Source organism: Anopheles gambiae, chromosome 3 (genome assembly GCF_943734735.2).
Source record: "Anopheles gambiae chromosome 3, idAnoGambNW_F1_1, whole genome shotgun sequence".
Taxonomy (NCBI): Eukaryota; Metazoa; Arthropoda; class Insecta; order Diptera; family Culicidae; genus Anopheles; species Anopheles gambiae.
Window position 1 is genome coordinate 93852352 of NC_064602.1, and position 19145 is coordinate 93871496.

Consider the following 19145-nt stretch of genomic DNA (forward strand, 5'->3'; position numbering starts at 1 on the left):
TTTTGCGAGCAATATTGCGTCGAGTAGTTGTTTCCTTTACAGGTGTATAATCGATAAGATCGAAACCCCTGTTATATCAAGTCTTCATTTGATGATACCATATCTAAGCATAACATTCTTCTAACGAGGTGTTCAAAATTCTACGACTGTTTAAATGAGATGGTGGTTTCGCTAACAAAACTGGTTTCACTTTAGTGCTGTGTGTTTCAGGAAGAGTTGCTTGCTTGCCTAAATCTATAAATTTACAATTCTCTTGCATCAAGATCAAATTCTTGGCAGCTGCGCGTAATAACCGAAGAGCCATTCATGTTTGAACTTCCATTTAGTGAGGATGGCAGACGCTTCAGTGGTGTTAAATTGGGCTTTGGCTTTTGCCTTCATTGTTCAGTGTATGTCCGAAATCTGATCGATTCTTTTGATTATTTAGAGATGATATTAATTTTAGAGTCTTTTAAAGGTTTTTGTGAATCTCGGATGCTACCGTACGAAAGGACTTCTCTAGATGGTAAGTTTATTGATAAGTGCGATTTACTTTATCATGAATGTGTCACAACTGTTTACTTCCACTAGACTGCCAGGAGCGTTTCTACAAAGACATTTGCGAATACTTCTCATGCAAAGGAGCATATTCATCCTCAGGACCATCTCCATCTTCAGGAGCATCTGCAGGTGCAGCAGCATTTGCTGGTGGAGCTCCACCTGCGAAACCCAAAGAGTTTGACCATATTGCCGCCATCGGTTGGACAAATCAAGATCGCACCGGTATACGATGGTTGTGTGGAGGATCGTTGATCTGGGAAAACTTCATCCTTACAGCGGCCCACTGCACAGTGGATGACAAGTGAGTTTTGAAAGAAACTGAATGACAGTGGGTGACAAGTGAGTTTTGAAAGAAACTGAAACAATGGTCCTTCGTCTGAGCATTGGTGAAATCGCGTTCTTTCTTTCTGCTAAGCAATAAACCGCCGGATGTGGCTCGCATGTTAGATCTCAACATCTAAAGATGCTAAAGATGACCAAAACGCAGTAGAATTGAAGATTATCGATATTATCCGTCATCCAAATTATCTACACACCTCGACGTATTATGATATCGCATTGCTCAAGCTCGAGAAGAATACCGAGTAAGGATGGACAAACAAATTTCAAAGCTGTAGCACAATTCACTCAAGTCAAGTTTTAATTTTTGGAACAGCACAACGGAAATTCTAATCCCAACATGTCTTTGGTTGGAGGATGAGATTCGCTTTCCGAAGCTGGAGGCGGCTGGTTGGGGTGCAACAGGACTCGGTAAGATCAGTAAACTAATGTTTCTGCATAACTCATATCATTTGAATGTTCAATTCAGGTGAGAATGTGTCAGAAATTCTATTAAAAGTAGAGTTTGCCCCAGTAGATAAAGAAGAATGCTCAAGATACTATCCAAAAGGAGATAGAAAGCACCGTAACGGTCTTATGGATCATCAACTATGTGCTGGCGACAAAACAATGGACACCTGTCCGGTAAGAAGAAAGTATACATCTAACATTAGATATCGTTTGAAACTAACATCCACCATTCCATCCACATTAGGGAGACTCCGGAGGACCACTGCAAGTGAAACTTGTGAAGGCCTTTAGATTAATCCCTTTCCTGGTTGGTGTGACATCGTTCGGCAAAGCCTGTGGTTTATACTTGCCGGGTGTGTACACAAAGGTGTCCAAATTTGGAGCCTGGATTATAGAGACACTCCAGCGATATGGCGAGTCAGTCACACTTTTTGATTTCCATCCTATGGTTTGTGCTGCGCGTTATGAGGATACTCGAGAATTTTCTAACAATTACTTTAAATCAATATCAATAAACAGCGAATATAACGTTGCATTGGGGTATCCATATGGTACTGCTCCATTGAAAAGGAACTGCGCAGGAACACTTATCGAACCCAACGTGGTGTTGACTACAGCTGAGTGTGTTTTACACAAAGAGTGAGTATAACTCGCACAATAATTGAATAATAATTTCACTTTATGAATCGATTGCAGAGCGACACCAACTCAAGTTTTACTTGTGACCAGTAATGTAATAGACATTGCCGAAATCATCGTTCATCCATTGTACAATCCATCAAATTCGCTGTACTACAACAACATTGCCGTAGTGAAGCTCAAATCTTTTGCACCGATCGAACCATTTTGTGCGTGGTATGGACACTCAAATCCTGACCAAAAATTGCTACTAACGGCACAAGAAGTAATACCGAAAAAAGATTCGAAAAGTATGGAACAGCTCATTGTACAATGGCATTACCTATTCATGTGCTTCATTTCACTTTCATTTGTTTCTAAATCGTTTCAGATATTCAACAGTTTCGACTCATGACGACAGTTTTCGAACGTTCGTCAAAGCAATGCCCGCTGGCCCAACAATATATCGATTTGCTTCCACAGGGCTTGCAAGATGAGCATTTGTGCTATGGAAATCAGACATTCATTGTGCCTGGCTTGTGTAACGCATTGCAAGGTAGCCCTATCGAAAGAAACGATGGCACTTACGTTTATATCGAAGGCATCAGCTTGTTCGGCCGCGATTGTGGCTATGGAGAGCTGGCTGTAGGTGTAAGGCTCAGTGCACACAAAGCATGGCTTGAGTCTGTATTGCTCCCTCGCCCGGAAGAACAGCCTCTTGTGTACATTGATCCTGATCGGAAGCTCTTAGACGACTGCATGTATACGGATCGGACAAAAGGAACTTGCGTGGCAGAACAGGACTGTCCAGCCATTCACGCTCGACTGCAAAAGAAACAACAGATTTCATTCTGCTCAAATGGGACTGTTGTTTGTTGTCCTAATAAAGCTAGTGATCCTCGAATGATGGCAATAGAAAACGAATTCAACGAGTGTGAGGAACGCTATCGTCGTTTGAGAACTGATCGACAAAATGGAAGTTCTCATGCCGTGAGTCAATTTCAATATTCTATAATCTGCTTTATTCAAGCAATATATATTTTTATAGGTTGAAATAGGATGGCAAAATCATCACAACACAACGTATGGATGTTACGGATACCTCATCAGTACTCGTGGTGTTGTTTCGTCGGCATCATGTTTGCTAGAAAAAGGTGAACTGCCAAACATTGCACGAATAGGAGGAATCGATTCATTGGACAATGCAAGTATTATCCGTATTGAGAAAGTGGCCATCCATCCACACTATAACCCGACAAAACAGCAGCACAATATAGCAATTCTCAAACTGAAATCAGTCGTCGAACCAACTGAAAGCGTTTTCCCTGCGTGTCTTTGGCAGAGCCTTACTCATTCGCCAGTCGAGCAAAAGGTGTTAGATTTTGGTATGTAAGCAACGTGTCCGGTAGTGTAATTTATAAACATTTCCACATTTCCACAAACATTTTTATGTAATTTCTAAACATTTCCTTTTTTATATTACACACACAGCTTCTGCATTAAGGGCTTCCATTCATCCGATGTACAAAAGCGATTGTGAGGCTCTTTTAAATCGTTCTTTCGATCAGTTTGAACATATCTGCATGAACCCTGGTTATCGGCCATACTCATTTACGACAGATTTTCAAATTCGATACAAGAATAAAATTAACGTTCCCGATCACTGCTACAGTGCAGGAAGTCCCATCGTGTGGAGAAAACCCATCGACAATGGTTTGCATGTGGAGTATCTGGTGCACATCTACAGCCATGGAGAATGCGGTCCCGAAACACCTCGCGTAGTGAACCGTGTTGCGGCGTATATCGAGTGGTTCAAGGAAGTGTTGCAGTGACGATAATTTGATGTAATGGTTTCTGTGTATGTGTTTCATGAATAAAGCCGCTTTAGAAGCGATATTTGTACGCAAACAGAGCAGGACTTTCGCAGGGGATGTAGCTGGCAGAGGAAAGTAAATAGCCCCTCCCCACTCTCTTTCTCCCGTCCGCTGCGTAAAACATGAAAAATTCACACTCACTTCCTTTCCGCTTCGACCAAGAACTGCACATTGCTTTCACTATGCCAATTCTCTTCATGTCTAGTTCCGCCACTAAGCTTCCACTGCTCAACGAGTTTGAGAATTTATGATACTGAATGGTTTTCATCACTAGTTTCATGTAGCTTGTGTGCTATACTTGTTTGTCAAGCTAAACTTTTTTTGATGAATACAAAACGGTGGCTGCACGGTCACCCAACACTTTAATTGTCATTTTTTTATATTCCTTCTCTGAGCCGCCTTTTTTCTCCATGTCCTTCGATTGAATGGTTTTATGGAAAAAATGAATTTCAAGAGTAAAATACGTTTCCAATAATTTTACGTCATTGACCACACAAGCCTTAGTATGGTCATCGTGTCTTTGTCTTCGGTTCATTTGGTGGACAAGCATGCCTGATATGCAAATTTAAAACAATCTCCAAACCTGTTATGTAGTATTGTTCACCATATGTTGGCTCAGATACGTTTTCAGCAATCGTTTCTTTGCATATTAAATGACATATGGCTGAACAAAACTTCTTTCATTTGTTTTTTTTTTGTGGTATGTTTTTTGATGAACCGGTTCAAAATTGAATAAGTTACTGTGTGTGTCATCATCCTAGCAGTGAGCTTCAAAGCGTCAAAGCGTCATTCAAGTTTCAACTTCTTCGCGGTGAAGATGTTCGGTGCTTTGGTGGTGCTAGGTTGTGCTTTGACCTTTGCTTCGGTAGCACAGTGTAGGTAGATTCGTGCCGTAGCTATTTTGGTGCTTACAAAAATACCGATTTCAAATTCTGTTATAGGTGATGATAATAATGAGTATAATTGGATGCTTCCGTACGAAAGATCTTCATTAGATGGTATGCTGAAAGTAGTAGTGTTGTCAGCTTATAAGTGAAAACATCTTTTACATCACTGTCTCTCACCTAATCAATTTCAGATTGTGAGGAGCGGTTCTACAAAAAAATTGATCCAATTAAAGTTGCACCAGCAGCAGGAAGCCCTGCTTACTTGCGCGAGTTTGCCCACATTGCCGCCATCGGTTGGACGAATGAAGATCAAAGTGTGCGATGGTTGTGTGGAGGATCGTTGATCTGGGAAAACTTCATTCTTACCGCGGCCCATTGCGCAGCTGACGATAAGTGAGTACCGATTGAAGATGACGAAGGATCTTACAGGGTTTCCCACGATTTATTGGTTGGTTCCCACGATTTATTGGTGCGTTCCCACGATTTTTTGGTCATTTCCCATAATTTTTTGGTAGCAACCCACGATTTATTGGTCGGTTCCCAAATATTATTGGTCGGTTCCCAAATATTATTGGTCGTTTCCCAAATATTATTGGTCGGTATTATATTATATTATATTTGGGAACCGACCAATAATATTTGGGAAACGACCAATAATATTTGGGAACCGACCAATAATATTTGGGAACCGACCAATAAATCGTGGGTTGCTACCAAAAAATTATGGGAAATGACCAAAAAATCGTGGGAACGCACCAATAAATCGTGGGAACCAACCAATAAATCGTGGGAAACCCTGTATAGTTGAGATTTATCATTTTGATCACCACTTTCTTTTCGTCTGCAAAGCAATGTTCCACCAGATGTAGCTCGTATGGGAGATATCAACATCTACAGCGATGAAGACGATGAGTTTGCGCAGCAATTGAAGATAGTGGAAATCATTCGCCATCCAAAACATAAATATAACTCAAATTATTACGACATTGCACTGATGAAACTCGAGAGAAATGTCACGTAAGGAAAAGACAAATGAGATGCAGAATAATCAATGTTATAGTCCAATTTTCTATTTCCAAGCCTTCATGACACGGTAGCACCGACCTGTCTATGGCTAGACGATGAGATACGCTTTCCCGAGCTGTTGGCGGCTGGCTGGGGCAGAACAGGATTCGGTAAGACGATCTAGCGAATGATGATGATGGAATTGTGTTTACTGTGTTACTTTTCCTTTGCAGACCAGAATACAACAAAAACTCTGTTGAAAGTGCAGCTCGCTCCAATCACCAATGACAAGTGCTCGACACATTACCAAAGAGGTGTTCGAAAATTAGGAAACGGTCTTATGGATCATCAATTTTGTGCAGGCGATGAAAAGATGGACACTTGCCCAGTAAGTCACGAATCTTGCAATTGAGCAGCAACACAATTTTTCAATTTCTATCCTTCACTATGCCAGGGAGACTCCGGAGGGCCACTGCATGTAAAACTTTTCAAAGAATGGAAGTTAATTCCATTCCTGGTAGGAGTTACTTCGTTTGGCAAAGCATGCGGTTTATCAGCGCCGGGTGTATACGTGAAGGTTTCGAAGTTTGGTGATTGGATCATTGAAACACTTCAACGTCACGGCGAAATGGCCACACGTTTCAAGTTTGAACCGTTGGTTTGTACCGATCGGTATTACAATTTGCGCGAATATAAGGAAGACCTTGTGAGAGTATATGAGGGTCGGGAATATTTAGACTTGTCGAATGCATACGTGAGTTCAACAATTAGTAACAACGTAGTATTTTTTCGAAGGCTGCCCTCTGTTCCTCAAGTCAATAATGCTTGCTTTGGAACACTCATCGAACCTAACGTAGTGTTAACGTTAGCTGAATGTGTTCTTGATGAGGGGAAAGTATTCTACTTTTATTTCTCTCACTTTTTTTCGCCTGTTTAATGTATCATCATTTGTCAATTACAGATCAAGACCAACGCACGTGGTGCTGACGAATGGAAACTTAATCAAGGTACTGGAAATCATTCCTCACCCGTCCTACAATCACTCTATTTCTCCGTTCTATAACAACATCGCTGTGATGAAACTCCAATCTTTTGGGATGATTGAACCATTTTGTGGGTGGTATGGAGATCCTAAACCAGATCAGAAGTTATTAATTACAGGAAGCAATCGTATACCGATTGAAAAGACGGAAGGTATGGTACAGCAAAGATAATAATATGGAATGTTTAATCGTGACACTAGCTCATGATTGTTTTAGAATATAATTCAACCATAATAATGACCCGAGTTAGGGATCAATCACCTAAACAATGTCGGTTAGCTCAGGAGTACTCCGATATGCTTCCAGAGGGATTGCAGAACGAGCATTTGTGCTACGAGAACCAGCCCTTCCTTGTTCCAGGCGCTTGTGATATAGTGATAGGAAGTCCAATTGAAAGAAACGGTGAAAAACGCATTTATATCGATGGCATCAATTTATTTGGTCGCGATTGTGGCTATGGTGAGCCGGCTGTAGGCATAAGGCTCAGTTCACACAAAGCTTGGCTCGAATCGGTCCTGCTTCCTCGGTCTAAGAGAGATCCTTTAGTGTATCTTGATCCAGATCTAGAACTTGACGACAAATGCGAGTATGCCGATCTGACAAAAGGAATTTGTATGACTGAAAAACATTGCCCAGCCATTCACACACGACTGCAGAACAGCCAACAGGTTATGTTCTGTGGAAATAGAACTGTGCTTTGTTGTCCTAACAAAGCTACCGATCCTCGAATGATGGCAATAGAAGACGAATTCAACCAGTGTGAGAAGCGCTATCGTCACTTAAGAACTGATCGACAGAACGGAGGTTCTCATGCCGTGAGTAGCTCATAACGAATCGAAAAAACAAATCGTTTTATGGAAAATGTGGGGTTCTTTGTAGATTGAGATAGGATGGCAAGATGATCGCAACACTACGTATGGATGTTACGGATACCTCATCAGTACACGTGGTATTGTTTCATCTGCATCCTGTTTATCGGAAAGAGGCAGAATGCCGAACATTGTGCGGATTGGAGGAATCGATTCATTGGACAATTCGCGTGTTGTTCCTATTGAGAAAGTCATCATCCATCCCGACTACAATAAGGAAACACTAGAACATAATATTGCAATAGTGAAACTCGAATCAACCGTGGATCCATCGGAGCATGTATTTCCTACGTGTCTTTGGCAGAACATTACGCACTCGCCGGTCAAGCAGCTAGTATTGGATTTTGGTACGTAAGAAATGGCTTTAGATTTATAGCAAAGTTCTTATTAATATTTGTTTTGTATACATAGCTTCCAAGCGATACGATCCCATTCATCCGATGTACAAAAGCGACTGCGAGGCTCTTTTGAATCGTACCTTCAATGAGCATTATTCCCTCTGCATGAATCCAGGAACAAAATTCTACAAAACCTTATTTTATGCTGGGGATTTACAAGTGCGACTGGTGCCAAATGTTTCTATCTCCAATACCTGCTATGAAACTGGAAGTCCTATCGTATGGAGACAGGCTCCGAATAGCACTGATAACGTAGAATATCTCGTGCATATGTACAGCCACGGAAGCTGCGATCTGAACACTCCACGCGTAGTGACCCGTATTGCTGCGTACATCGGGTGGTTCAAAGCAGTGCTGCATTAATTGTAGTGCTACATAATGTTACCGAATGTGTTCACTCTGTGAGATTAATTAATCAGAACAATTCTTTTGCAATTCTTTTCCATCTGCTAGGCTCGTTTAAAAGAAAATAAACCTTTGAGTTACTGTTTTCGTTACCTATGTCGCAATAGTTTAAATCAAAATACAAAAGAAGGTCATAAATACAAAAGAAGGAAAGAAATACTTACGGTTCCCCCATTAAGTTCGATACACATCGATTACACTGCACACCATTCATGGTGGCCTCTAATAGGAGAGTACAAATTTGGTCGGTGGTGGATCTGCTCTGGATCTGGTGGTGGATCTGCCTCCAACAAGCCCAGCGAAATTTGTAGCAAGGGCCGCAAATCTGCACAACAGGATATGGGACAGGATCTGGTAGGCGGCATTGAGGACTGTAATGGCACGAACATTTGAGCATTCTAGCCTTTTGCTCTTTTTGTAGATTTGATTACCCATCATCCGATCCTTTAATAGTTCTCCATACTCCCAGCTTTTCCCGATCAGGTGGTGCATTTCGGCGGCGGTACGGCGGTAAGCCCCTTCGGTCCTATCTTGAAGAGCGTAGCACAATATCATCCGGAAATGGCACCATTACGTCTGCACCATTACGTCGCGGTGCCGCTGCTGCTGTTGTGATTGCCTTGTTCTGTATATAGTAAATAGTGTTCATAAAACTAATATGATGCTAATTATCCTCAATGCTGGTTTTGAAGGATAATGCCTACCCACCCTCTACCCTACCTACATCAATACATCAGTAGCATTCAATTCTCGGTTCTGGTGCTGTGGTAGCATTGACTGCCGTTGACCTTGACAGCATGCCACCATGGCGCTGTGTCTCTTCCAAACCAGAAAGCACATTTACTTGTATGCGATATGCAATACGATTTTCGAAGAATACGATTTTCTAAAATAGATATAAACGCTTAGTTCTCGAATAACATGGCAACATCTTTAAGCCCCAAAAGAACGCACTGATTTTATTATGAGCACTGTGGTAGATATCGGCAAAAAAAAATCAAACAGGTTTCTATAAAGTAGTCTTCAAATCAAATCTTAATTGTAAAACACCTTCCATTAATCATCAGCTAGCATCAGCCCTAACTAGTTTTACTGCAAACCACAACAGTAAACAAAAATCGACTCGTGCTTCAAGGCAGCGATCGTTTCATCGGCAGCAATGAAACATTCCAGTTTTACCTTCCGCTTGGTGAAGATGTTCGGTCAGTGGTTAGTGATGTTAGGTTGTGTATTTACTTTTACTTCTGTAATACAATGTATGTAGATTCCTTAATATAATATTTATTCGAGCATGGTAGATAAAAACTATGAACTCGGTTACAGGCGATGATATCAATTGGGTGCTGCCGTACGAAAGATCTACGATTGATGGTATGTTAAAAGCAGTTGTGCTGTTCCTAAAAGTAAATGCATTCTCGTACAACACTGTCTCTAATTCGGGTTGTTGCAGATTGTAAGGTACGGTTTTACAAGCAACTTGTAGCTAGTGCTGTGTCACCATCAGGAGGAAAGCCTGCTTACTTGCGCGAGTTTGCCCACATTGCCGCCATCGGTTGGACCAATGAAGATCAAAGTGTGCGATGGTTGTGTGGAGGATCGTTGATCTGGGAAAACTTCATTCTTACCGCGGCCCATTGCGCAGCTGACGATAAGTGAGTACCGGTCGAAGGATCTTTCAGTTGAGACTTATCATTTTGATGATAGGGTAAATGTACCAATAGTGGTGCAATTTGTAGAGGTACCGATGTGTTTTAATGTATTTAAAGTGTCAGGAACGACAATTTCTGAATATTTTAACACATAGCAATTGGAATATGTTTTATCTTCGCAATCGCAACCATTTTTACCATGAAACACATCAAATTTACGAAAAATTACATATTTTTGTGATTGCTTCGTTGTACCTATAATGGTGGTATGGTTCCTATAGTCGTCGTATTGTGTTCCTATAGTGGTGGTAAACAAAGATGCCTCAAAACAGTGTATAACATCAATATAACTTAGTTTTGAAGCTGTTTTCGTATGAATAGCATGGATTATTGCCATAATAATGATATCTTTCGTAATTTGATCGTAAAAAATGTATGAATTTGGTTGATGAAAATATTCACTAAAGTACTGCATCACACCTGTTGTCAACCTACACCCGGAAGAGTGTGCTTGATTTGAAGTCAATTTTTCATTCAGCCAGATAAGCGAATTTTGGCCTGTTTTTGGTAAATTACCTACATAAAACTCACATCTGTTGCTTATTTTAGTGAAAACAGTACGATATGTCAAAAATTTCCTCAAAAAAATGTAAAACGACCTGTTTTTATTGATTTTATAACTATAACCACTATAGGAACATGCCTGTTTTGTGTACCTATAATGGCACTATGGTAAAAAACACTTAAAAATGCATAAATATGGTCAAAAGGCAAATAATTTTAGTAAAACAATAACATTACATAACAGTTATGTTGAAAAACTAGTAATTGCGTGGTTATGTGGTCGTTTAGAACGTTAACAGAAAAATGAGTTTCGTTATGAAATCCTAAGGATTTTGGAAAAATGTTGACACATTTCACAAAATAATGGATTTTTCGGTCACTAAGTAACGGAATGGCCCCATTTAACTTTTAAACCCTTTGTAAAAGGCTAAAGAACATTTCACACTAACTTAAATAACTTAAATACTTTTAATTTGCCGTATGAACCGCATTTTAGAGCAATAGCACCACTATTGGTACTACCACCACTATAGGTACATTTACCCTAATTTTCTTTTCGTCTGCAAAGCAACGTTCCACCAGATGTAGCTCGTATGGGAGATATCAATATCTACAGCGAAGAAGACGATGAGTTTGCGCAGCAATTGAAGATAGTGGATGTCATTCGTCACCCAATGCATCGATTTAGCTCGACGTATTACGATATTGCACTCATGAAGCTGGAGCGAAATGTCACGTAAGTAAAAGGAAAGTTGGAAGGCAATATGATCGCATTTCAATTCAATTTTCTATTTCACAGCGTTCATGACACGGTAGCACCGACCTGTCTTTGGCTAGACGATGAGATGCGCTTTCCCGAGCTGTTGGCGGCTGGATGGGGCAGGACAGGCATCGGTAAGACGATCTGGTGAATGTTGTTGATGGAATCGATTGCACTAACGGCATCACCTAATTCAGCTGAGGATCAAACAAATGTACTGTTGAAAGTGCAGCTCGCTCCAATCAGCAATGACGAATGCTCGAGTTACTATGGTAAAGGTAATCGTATGTTGCGAAACGGGCTCATGGATCATCAGCTTTGTGCCGGCGATGAAAAGATGGACACCTGCCCAGTAAGTCACCGGTTGATTAATTGCCAACAAAACCCTTTCAATCTATGTCCTTAACCACATCAGGGAGACTCCGGAGGGCCACTGCATGTAAAACTTTTCAATGAATGGAAATTAATTCCATTCCTAGTAGGAGTGACTTCGTTTGGGAAAGCCTGTGGAGTATCAACGCCGGGTGTATACGTGAAGGTCTCGAAGTTTGGTGATTGGATCATTGAAACACTTCAACGTCACGGCGAAATGGCCACACGATTCAAGTTTGAGCCGTTGGTTTGTACTGATCGGTATTACAAGTTGCGCGAATATAAAGAGGACGTGAAGATTGTATGGAATGGTCAAGAATCTATGGATTGGAGCAAAAAATATTTCAGCAGTTCCGCCAGTAACTACATCGTAAACTTTACATGGCCGTTCTCGGATCAATCGCACTACAGGAATTGCTGTGGAACGCTGATCGAACCTAGCGTAGTGTTGACGTTAGCTGAATGTGTTGCTAACAAAGGGTTAGTACGGTGCCTTTACCCATCAAATATAGCTTACAATGTTACACTCATTATCAAATACAGATCAAGACCAACGCAGGTTATTCTGCAGAATGGAAATACAATAGACGTTGCCGAAATCATCATCCATCCGTTGTACGACTCCTCTTTCTCTCCATACTACAACAATATCGCTGTAGTGAAACTCAAGTCATTTGCACCGATTGAACCATATTGTGCATGGTATGGACACGCCAACCCTAATCAGACGATATTTCTTACAGGACAACAACTGATACCCGAAGAGCACTCGAGCGGTATGGAATAGCAACGATAACTTGGTTGTACGTCTAATTACAAAACAAACTTATTTCCGTTTTAGAACCTCACTACTTTAGACTGATGACTCGCGTCTGGGAGCGTTCATCCGATCAATGTCGTCTAGCACCACAGTACTCCGGTCTCCTGCTAAACGGTCTGCAAGACGAGCATTTGTGCTTTGAGAATCAGCCCTTCCTTGTTCCGGGTTCTTGTGACACCATATTGGGAAGTCCAATCGAAAAAAACAAGGATGGACATATTTACATCCATGGAATCAACTTGTTTGGTCGCGATAATGGATTTGGAGAACCGGCTGTAGGTGTAAGGCTCAGTGCGCACAAAGCATGGCTTGAATCGGTCCTCCTGCCACACTCCAAAAGTGAGACATTTGTTTACAATGATCCTGATCTGGAACTTGGCGATAAATGTGGCTACGCCGATGGGACGAGAGGAACTTGTATTGCTGAGCCAGAATGTCCTGCTTTTCGTTGGCGATTGCAACAAAGACAACAGATTACATTCTGCTCAAATAGGAATAACGTTTGTTGTCCTAACACAGCAACCAATTCTCGAATGATGGCAATTGAAAACGAATTCAACCAGTGTGAGGAGCGCTATCGTCACTTAAGAACTGATCAACAGAATGGTAGTTCGCATGCTGTGAGTATTGCACACAATGTACTGTAACCTACTGTAATCAACCTTATACAATTTATTCTTCTCTTTATTCGCTTTGAAGGTTGAGATAGGATGGCAAGATGATCGCAACACAACGTATGGATGTTACGGATACCTCATCAGTACTCGTGGTGTTGTTTCATCTGCATCATGTTTGTTGGAAAGAGGCGGGATGCCGAACATTGCGCGTATAGGAGGAATCGATTCATTGGACATCTCACGCGTTATTCCTATAGATAAAGTGACCATTCATCCAAATTATAATCCGACAAAACAACAGCACAACATAGCAATGATCAAACTGGAATCGGCCGTCGAACCAACTGAAAGCGTTTTCCCTACGTGTCTTTGGCAGAATGTTACCCACTCGCCGATCAAGCAGAGTGTTTTGGATTTAGGTACGTAAGCAAAGTAGCAATATTTATAGCTAGTGGAGTTCAACTTCAACATCATTATCATTATTATAGCTTCCAGACGATATGATCCCATGCATCCAATGTACAAGAGTGACTGTGAGGCTCTTTTGAATGGTACATTCGATGAACCTGAAACAATCTGCATGAATCCAGGAATAACTCCCTACGAAAGCCAACTTTACCACTACGATTTACAAATACAATACAGAAGTGGTTCTGTATCCAAACGCTGCTACAAAGCTGGAAGTCCGATCGTATGGAGAAAGGCGCTGAATGACACTGTTTACGTAGAATATCTCGTGCACCTTTATAGTCATGGAAGTTGCGAATCCAACATCCCGCGCGTAGTGGCTCGTGTTGCTGCGTACATCGAGTGGTTCAAGGAAGTGTTGCAGTACTGATGATTGGTTACAGTGCGTTTATTGAATGAAATTATTCAACAAAATTGTTACTTTCTTCGCATTTCGATCCTCGTTCGAAATCGGCTAGATCCCGGCGTTTCCTGGCTTGATTGACATCAAATCCTGTCATTCAAATGTGCAGTCCTACTGCTTCGCCTATGCTTTGATCTGTATCATGGCTGATGTAGAGCAAATGTAAAGTAAAGCAATCAGTTCTCTCTTCCCAATATTGCTGTTGATTTTTTTTTGTAAATTATTCCACACAATATACACAAGACCACACAAAAATGATAAAAAATACCGTAATCAAAGTGATCAAATTTCAAATGATCACATTCAAAATGATCAAATTACAAATGATCACATCAAACGATTCACATCCGTTTCGATTCGTTCCCGTTGATCCTTCTCCAAGTGATGCATGCACGATCATTGGTATAATAGAATGCAGAAATGTAAAAGAATCTCCCAACCAGTTCTAAATTATTACTCAACACATGTGGAACCAGACATATTCTACTACTTTTTTTTATACTTTTTCGTACATAAAATTGCATAATGCTGAACCAAACTTGTTTTGGTTTTGGTCGTTTTGGAGGAACCGGTTATATATGCAAATATATATTTGATGCATAAAATGTCCATCCAGTACGCTTCGTAGCAGGCAGCGTTTTAATCAAAGAGTCATTCAAGTTTCAATTTGTATGTGGTGAAGATGCTCGGTGCATCGGTGATCCTAGGTGTTGTGGTTGTTGTTGCGTCATTAGCACAAAGTAGGTAGATTTCTGTACATTGTAATTGGTTGCTTCAAATCCTCCTAAAACTGTTAGTTCCGGATTATTCAATAGGTGATGATGATATCAACCAGTTTTTTCCCTTCCAAAGACAGACGATTGATGGTATGTTGAAAGTAATATTGTAGCCAATATATAATTGAATGCGTTTTTTACAACACTATCGCTGGCTCAATCCGTTAAAGATTGTGGTGAGCGGTTTAATTATAAAATTTTCGACAGATATATTGCACCATCAGGAGGAAAGCCTGCTTACTTGCGCGAGTTTGCCCACATTGCCGCCATCGGTTGGACCAATGAAGATCAAAGTGTGCGATGGTTGTGTGGAGGATCGTTGATCTGGGAAAACTTCATCCTTACCGCGGCCCATTGCGCAGCTGACGATAAGTGAGTACCGGTTGAAGATGACGAAGGATATTTGAGTTGAGATTTATCATTTTGATGATCATTTTCTTCTCATCTGTCAAGCAATGTTCCACCAGATGTAGCTCGTATGGGAGATATCAACATCTACAGCGACGAAGACGATGAGTTTGCGCAACAATTGAAGATAGTGGATATCATTCGCCACCCAATGCATCGATTTAGCTCGACGTATTACGATATAGCGCTCATGAAGCTGGAGCGAAATGTCACGTAAGGAAGATAGTAAAAGGAAAGTTGGTTGGCAATATGATCGCATTTCAATCCAATTTTCTATTTCACAGCGTTCATGACACGGTAGCACCGACCTGTCTTTGGCTAGACGATGAGATACGCTTCCCCGAGCTGTTGGCGGCTGGCTGGGGCAGAACAGGATTCGGTAGGACTGTTTAGTGAATTGTGATGATTAAATTGTCTTTACATACTGCTTCTCCTTTATAGGGGAGGATACAACAAAGACCCTATTGAAGGTGCAACTCGCTCCGATCGACAACGAAAAGTGTTCGACATACTACAACAAAGGCGATCGTGTGCTGCGAGACGGCCTAATGGAACATCAGCTCTGTGCAGGAGACGAAAAGATGGACACTTGCCCTGTAAGAAATAGTTTTCATTGCTTACCAGTAACACAATAAAATTTGTATACTTAACCGTAACAGGGAGACTCCGGTGGACCACTGCACGTAAAACTGTTCGATGGTTGGAAATTAACTCCATTCCTGGTAGGAGTGACTTCATTTGGGAAAGCCTGCGGTGTATCAGCGCCCGGTGTATACGTGAAGGTTTCGAAGTTCAGTGATTGGATCATTGAAACACTTCAACATCACGGTGAAATGGCCACACGTTTCATGTTTGAGCCGTTGGTTTGTGCTCGTCGTTATAACAATTTGCGCGAATACAAAGAAAACTTGGTGTATAAAGTGAATTTACAGGAATATATAGAGTGGTCGAACATTTACGTCAGTAGCAGTACAAGCAATTTTACCGTTAAATTAAGTAGGCAGTACACAAATGATTCAGTTAGTAGCAATTGCTCCGGAACACTGATCGAACCGAATGTTGTGTTAACTACAGCAGAATGTGTTCTTGACGAGAGGCAAGTATTCTTCTTGTTGTGGCATTTGAATGTTTATTGTATCATTTATTATCAATTACAGAGCAAAACCAACGCATGTTGTACTGGCGAATGGAAAAATGATCGAGGTGTCGGAAATCATCGTCCATCCGTCGTACAATTCTTCTATTTCTCCGTTCTATAACAATATCGCTGTCGTGAAGCTGACATCGTTTGCTCCGATTATACCGTTTTGTGGATGGTATGGAGATCCCAAACCAGGACGGAAGTTATTAATTACTGGACAACAACTTATACCGAATGAGGAATCCAATGGTATCATACAGCACCATTAATATTATTGAGAATCTCATTTCCAAATACAAACTCTTTTTTGTTTTAGACCATACTGAAATCATGACTCGAGTCTGGGAACGATCCTTTCAAAAGTGTCGGCTAGCTCAGAAGTACTCCGATCTCCTTCCGCAAGGATTGCAAAACGAGCATTTGTGCTTTCAGAATCAGCCTTTTCTTGTCCCTGGCTCGTGTAACGCAATGTCAGGCAGCACAATCGAACAAGAATACGGCGACGAAAAGATTTATATTCATGGAATCAATTTATTTGGCCGAGATTGTGGTTACGGTGAGCCGGCTGTAGGTATACGGCTCATTGCACACAAAGCATGGCTTGAATCGGTACTCCTTCCACACTTAAAAAGCGAGTCACTTGTGTATATTGATCCTGATCTGGAACTTGGCGACGAGTGCGAGTATGCCGATGGGACGAAAGGCATTTGCGTTGCTAAACAAAGCTGTCCAGCTATTCACACACGACTGCAGTACAAACAACAGATTTCTTTCTGCTCAAATGCGACTGTTGTTTGTTGTTCTAACAAAGCTACCAATCCTCGAATGATGGCAATAGAAAACGAATTCAACGAGTGTGAGGAGCGCTATCGTCATTTACGAACTGATCAACATAATGAAAGATCGCATGCCGTGAGTACCACGTAATGTAATGAAAACAATTCTCTTCAATTGAAAATTCTAATTTTAGGTTGAAGTAGGATGGCAAGATGATCGCAACACAACGTATGGATGTTACGGATACCTCATCAGTACACGTGGTGTTGTATCGTCGGCATCCTGCTTGTTGAAAAGAGCTGATCTACCGAACATTGTACGCATAGGAGGATTCGATTCTTTGGACAATTCGCGTGTTATTCCTATTGAACGTGTGATCATCCATCCCAACTACGAGAAGGCAAAACAACAGCACAATATAGCAATAGTGAGACTGGAAACAGCAGTGGATCCAACGGAAAACGCATTTCCTACGTGTCTTTGGCAGAACATTACTCATTCGCCGAAAAACCAGATAGTAATGGATTTAGGTACGCCAGCAACCAAACGAGTTGGACAACAGCATTTTATTTATTTCATTTTTTTTCATACATAGCATCTAGTTCCATCGATCTTCTTAATCCTTTGTATAAAAGTGACTGCGAAGCTCTTTTGAATCGTACGTTCGATGAGCATTATACCCTCTGCATGATATCCGGACTTCGAATGTTCAACGCCCTGCAGTATCATGATGATTTACAAATGCACTTTGAACCATTGGATGTTATCTCAAACAACTACCTGGAAGCTGGAAGTCCGATCGTATGGAGAAATCGTTTGAATGACGTAAATTATCTCGTACACATGTACAGCCACGGTAGCTGCGATCTCAACATACCGTGCATAGTGACCCGTATTACCCCGTACATCGAGTGGTTCAAGGAAGTACTGCAGTAAACTGCAGTTTGCAAAGTGGAACAAGTGCAAGTGCAGGAAGTGGAACAGATGTACTGATGAATTAATCATTAAAAATCAAAAATAGCATTACTAAAGTTGAAAAAATCGTTAATTTTTGAACAATTTTACAGGGTTTTCCAAGGGTTCTCATAGTTGTGGGACACTTCCTTGACTCTTTCTAATAGGAAGTGAACTTCTTATGTAGATAATTGGACTCTATGGTACCCTTTTTGGACTGGCTCCTTCGAAATTCCAGTTGGATCTGTTCAACAAGGATGGTATAGAGTCCAATTCCTATTACATTAAGTTCATTTCAGAGAAGAAAGAGTCAATAAAGTGTACCAAAGCTAGTAGAACTCCTAGAAAACCCTGTAACGGGCTAGTTTAAATGTTCGTTCGAATGTTCGTCTGTACGACAGGCATTTTCAATATTTGTAGAAGAACGGATTGCTGCAAAATATTTTGTCGAAGGCAGTTCGTTCATTCACTTGAAAGAACTGAACGAACTGAACAGTTTTGGGGTATACCGTGCGATCAAGGTTCTGCTTTGGATTTCTCGGCCTTTGGATCCAGGCACGGCATATGATCAGCATCTTTGCACGAAGTGGGTAAGATAAGGGAAATTTTGCAAAAATGGTAATTTATCCAAAAATTTTGATTTCTTATTTTGACCGTTGCATGCAGTCGGTCAACCACTGTGCACGCGTTGCGGGTTGCGAGTATTCAATTCGCCTGTATATCCGCTGAGTTTTTGCGCACACAGGGCGTTCGTGATGTATTCCAGGGCCATAATTATTTTCCCAACGTCCCTCTCCTGCTCTCTTGAGAAATTCCAGAAAATGTGTAAAATCTTAACTTAAATAAAAGATTGTTACTAAACAAACTCGCAACTCAAGCCTTTCGACGAAATTATGCAATTAACCTTAACTACAAAAAATCGGCTTTTTCCAAATCTGCCGGGCCACAAGGTGCCCATGCCTCCACCGAACTGTCCATCGGGGCGACCACTGTGCACTAGCTCTTCTT

General features: G+C 41.1%; 4 protein-coding genes and 2 long non-coding RNA genes across 7 annotated transcripts; all 6 read left to right on the forward strand.

Moving 5' to 3' along the window:
* The first annotated feature begins 356 nt into the window (after positions 1-356).
* On the forward strand, positions 357-1118 carry LOC133393964 (uncharacterized). Its single transcript, XR_009766531.1, has 3 exons — positions 357-505; positions 571-841; positions 956-1118. It is a non-coding gene; the product is annotated as an uncharacterized LOC133393964 (long non-coding RNA).
* Positions 1119-1205: 87 nt separating this feature from the next.
* Positions 1206-1792, forward strand: LOC133393394 (uncharacterized). The gene is made up of 3 exons (XR_009766136.1): positions 1206-1290; positions 1349-1503; positions 1574-1792. It is a non-coding gene; the product is annotated as an uncharacterized LOC133393394 (long non-coding RNA).
* An 11-nt stretch (positions 1793-1803) lies between these two features.
* On the forward strand, positions 1804-4490 carry LOC1280648 (serine protease Hayan). The gene is made up of 4 exons (XM_061658230.1): positions 1804-1968; positions 2026-2937; positions 2996-3332; positions 3439-4490. Exons 2-4 carry the CDS (start codon positions 2359-2361, stop codon positions 3777-3779), a joined length of 1257 nt encoding a protein of 418 aa, XP_061514214.1. The 5' UTR covers positions 1804-1968; positions 2026-2358; the 3' UTR covers positions 3780-4490.
* Positions 4491-4585: 95 nt separating this feature from the next.
* On the forward strand, positions 4586-6812 carry LOC4578496 (serine protease snake). Of its 2 annotated transcripts, none has more exons than XM_061658232.1 (7): positions 4586-4696; positions 4763-4819; positions 4900-5101; positions 5558-5725; positions 5789-5883; positions 5947-6101; positions 6168-6680. In XM_061658232.1, exons 1-7 carry the CDS (start codon positions 4639-4641, stop codon positions 6648-6650), a joined length of 1218 nt encoding a protein of 405 aa, XP_061514216.1. In that variant the 5' UTR covers positions 4586-4638; the 3' UTR covers positions 6651-6680. The 2 variants fall into 2 exon arrangements, with proteins under 2 accessions (XP_061514216.1, XP_061514217.1); XM_061658233.1 differs by having other exon boundaries at positions 4587-4696; positions 6675-6812.
* LOC133393393 (uncharacterized) lies at positions 6786-8425 on the forward strand. The gene is made up of 4 exons (XM_061658234.1): positions 6786-6907; positions 6973-7571; positions 7636-7972; positions 8037-8425. The coding sequence occupies exons 1-4, from the start codon at positions 6790-6792 to the stop codon at positions 8384-8386; spliced, it is 1404 nt and encodes a 467-aa protein (XP_061514218.1). The 5' UTR covers positions 6786-6789; the 3' UTR covers positions 8387-8425.
* Positions 8426-13283: 4858 nt separating this feature from the next.
* LOC133393395 (uncharacterized) lies at positions 13284-18188 on the forward strand. The gene is made up of 12 exons (XM_061658235.1): positions 13284-13629; positions 13699-14821; positions 14897-14947; positions 15028-15229; positions 15311-15478; positions 15550-15644; positions 15707-15861; positions 15925-16361; positions 16423-16655; positions 16723-17318; positions 17377-17713; positions 17779-18188. Exons 2-12 carry the CDS (start codon positions 14764-14766, stop codon positions 18117-18119), a joined length of 2673 nt encoding a protein of 890 aa, XP_061514219.1. The 5' UTR covers positions 13284-13629; positions 13699-14763; the 3' UTR covers positions 18120-18188.
* The last annotated feature ends 957 nt before the right edge of the window (positions 18189-19145 follow it).